Source organism: Homarus americanus, unplaced genomic scaffold (assembly GCF_018991925.1).
Source record: "Homarus americanus isolate GMGI-L3 unplaced genomic scaffold, GMGI_Hamer_2.0 scaffold8226, whole genome shotgun sequence".
NCBI classification, from domain to species: Eukaryota; Metazoa; Arthropoda; class Malacostraca; order Decapoda; family Nephropidae; genus Homarus; species Homarus americanus.
Window position 1 is genome coordinate 2,172,436 of NW_024717620.1, and position 3,669 is coordinate 2,176,104.

The 3,669-nt window shown below is 43.5% G+C and overlaps 1 protein-coding gene across 1 annotated transcript; it reads left to right on the forward strand.

The window, feature by feature from the left end:
- Positions 1–582: 582 nt before the first annotated feature.
- Positions 583–2,694, forward strand: LOC121858961 (Kruppel-like factor 18). Its single transcript, XM_042355618.1, has one exon. It carries the CDS (start codon positions 583–585, stop codon positions 2,692–2,694), a length of 2,112 nt encoding a protein of 703 aa, XP_042211552.1.
- Positions 2,695–3,669: the final 975 nt, after the last annotated feature.

Consider the following 3,669-nt stretch of genomic DNA (forward strand, 5'->3'; position numbering starts at 1 on the left):
TACTGCAGCTGACACACCATGAAAAGCGCGTCCTGAAGACATACTGCAACTAACACATCATAACAGTATGTGTCCTGAAGACATACTGCAGCTGATACATAATAACAGTATGTGTCCTGAAGACATACTGCAGCTAACACACCATAATAGTATGTGTCCTGAAGACATACTGCAGCTAACGCTAACACATCATAACAGTGTGTGTCCTGAAGAAAGACTGCAGCTAACACATCATAACAGTGTGTGTCCTGAAGACATATTGAAGTTGACACACCATAACAGTATGTGTCCTGAAGACATACTGCAGCTAATGCATCATAAAAGTGTGTGTCCTAAAGACATACTGCAGCTGACACATCATAACAGTATGTGTTCTGAAGACATACTGCAGCTAACACATCATAACAGTATGTGTTCTGAAGACATACTGCAGCTAACACATCATAACAGTATGTGTCCTGAAGACATACTGCAGCTAACACACCATAAAAGTGTGTGTCCTAAAGACATACTGCAGCTGACACATCATAACAGTATGTGTCCTGAAGACATACGGTACTGCAGCTAACACATCATAACAGTATGTGTCCTGAAGACATACTGCAGTTGACACATCATAACAGTATGTGTTCTGAAGACATACTGCAGCTAACACATCATAACAGTATGTGTCCTGAAGACATACTGCAGCTAACACATCATAACAGTATGTGTTCTGAAGACATACTGCAGCTAACACATCATAACAGTATGTGTCCTGAAGACATACTGCAGTTGACACACCATAACAGTGTGTGTCCTGAAGACATACTGCAGCTAACACACCATAACAGTATGTGTCCTGAAGACATACTGCAGCAGACGCATTATAACAGTATGTGTCCTGAAGACATAGTGCAGCTAACACATCATAACAGTATGTGTCCTGAAGACATACTGCAGTTGACACACCATAACAGTGTGTGTCCTGAAGACATACTGCAGCTGACACATCATAACAGTGTGTATCCTGAAAACATACTGCAGTTGACACACCATAACAGTGTGTGTCCTGAAGACATACTGCGGCTGACACACCATAATAGTATGTGTCCTGAAGACATACTGCAGTTGAAACATCAGAACAGTATGTGTCTTGAAGACATACTGCAGCTAACGCATCATAACAGTGTGAGTCCTGAAGGCATACTGCAGCTAACACACCATAACAATGTGTATCCTGAAAGCATACTGCAGCTAACACATCATAACAGTGTGTGTCCTGAAGGCATACTGCAGCTAACACATCATAACAGTGTGTGTCCTGAACACATACTGCAGCTGACACACCATAACAATGTGTGTCCTGAACACATACTGCAGCTAACACATCATAACAGTGTGTGTCCTGGAGGCATACTGCAGCTAACACACCATAACAATGTGTGTCCTGAAGACATACTGCAGGTGACACATCATAACAGTGTGTATCCTGAAGACATACTGCAGGTGACACACCATAAGAGTGTGTGTCCTGAAGGCATGCTGCAACTAGCACATCATAACAGTATGTGTCCTGAAGGCATACTGCAGCTGATACATCATAACAGTGTGTGTCTTGAAGATATACTGCAGCTGACACACCATAACAGTGTGTGTCCTGAAGGCATACTGCAGCTGACACACGATAACAATGTGTGTCCTGAAGACATACTGCAGGTGACACATCATAACAGTGTGTATCCTGAAGACATACTGCAGGTGACACACCATAACAATGTGTGTCCTGAACACATACTGCAGCTAACACATCATAACAGTGTGTGTCCTGAAGGCATACTGCAGCTGACACACGATAACAATGTGTGTCCTGAAGACATACTGCAGGTGACACATCATAACAGTGTGTATCCTGAACACATACTGCAGCTGACACACCATAACAATGTGTGTCCTGAACACATACTGCAGCTAACACATCATAACAGTGTGTGTCCTGGAGGCATACTGCAGCTAACACACCATAACAATGTGTGTCCTGAAGACATACACACCATGACACATCATAACAGTGTGTATCCTGAAGACATACTGCAGGTGACACACCATAAGAATATGTGTCCTGAAAACATACTGCATCTGACACATCATAACAGTGAGTGTCCTGAAGACATACTGCAGCTGACACATCAAAACAGTATGTGTCCTGAAGACATACTGCAGCTGATACATCATAACAGTGTGTGTCCTAAAGACATACTGCAGCTGACACACCATAACAGTGTGTGTCCTGAAGGCATACTTAAGCTGATACATCATAACAGTGTGTGTCCTGAAGACATACTGCAGCTGACACACCATAATAGCGTGTGTCCTGAAGGCATACTGCAGCTGACACACCATAACAATGTGTGTCCTGAAAGCATACTGCAACTAACACATCATAACAGTGTGTGTCCTGAAGGCATACTGCAGCTGACACATCTTAACAGTATGTGTCCTGAAGACATACTGCAGCTGACACACCATAACAGTGTGCATCCTGAAGACATACTGCAGCTAAAACATCATAACAGAATGTGTCCTGAAGACATACTGCAGCTGACACACCATAACAATGTGTGTCCTGAAAGCATACTGCAACTAACACATCATAACAGTGTGTGTCCTGAAGGCATACTGCAGCTGACACCACCACATAACACGGTGTCCTGAAGGCATACTCGCACCCAACACACCATAACAATGTGTGTCCTGAAGGCATACTGCAGCTGATACATCATAACAGTGTGTGTCCTGAAGACATACTGCAGCTGACACACCATAACAGTGTGTGTCAGGAAGACATACTGCAGCTGACACACCATAACAGCATGTGTCCAGAAGGCATACTGCAGTTGACACACCATAAGAGTGTGTGTCCTGAAGGCATGCTGCAACTAGCACATCATAACAGTATGTGTCCTGAAGGCATACTGCAGCTGATATATCATAACAGTGTGTGTCTTGAAGATATACTGCAGCTGACACACCATAACAGTGTGTGTCTTGAAGATATACTGCAGCTAACACACCATAACAATGTGTGTCCTGAAGCCATACTGCTGCTGATACATCATAACAGTGTGTAGCCTGAAGACATACTGCAGCTGACACACCATAACCGTGTGTGTCCTGAAGGCATACTGCAGCTGACACACGATAACAGTGTGTGTCCTGAAGACATCCTGCAGCTGACACATCATAAAAGTGTGTGTCCTGAAGACATACTGCTGCTGACACACCATAAGAATATGTGTCCTGAAAACATACTGCATCTGACACATCATAACAGTGAGTGTCCTGAAGACATACTGCAGCTGACACATCAAAACAGTATGTGTCCTGAAGACATACTGCAGCTGATACATCATAACAGTGTGTGTCCTAAAGACATAATGCAGCTGACACACCATAACAGTGTGTGTCCTGAAGGCATACCACCTAACACACCATAACAATGTATATGTGTGTCTGAGGGAATATACTGCAGCTGATACATCATAACAGTGTGTGTGTCCTAAAGACATCTTCAGCTGTACACCATAACAGTGTGTGTGTCCTGAAGGCATACTGCACCCTAGCACATCATAACAGTATGTGTCCTGAAGGCATACTGCAGCTGATACATCATAACAGTGTGTGTCTTGA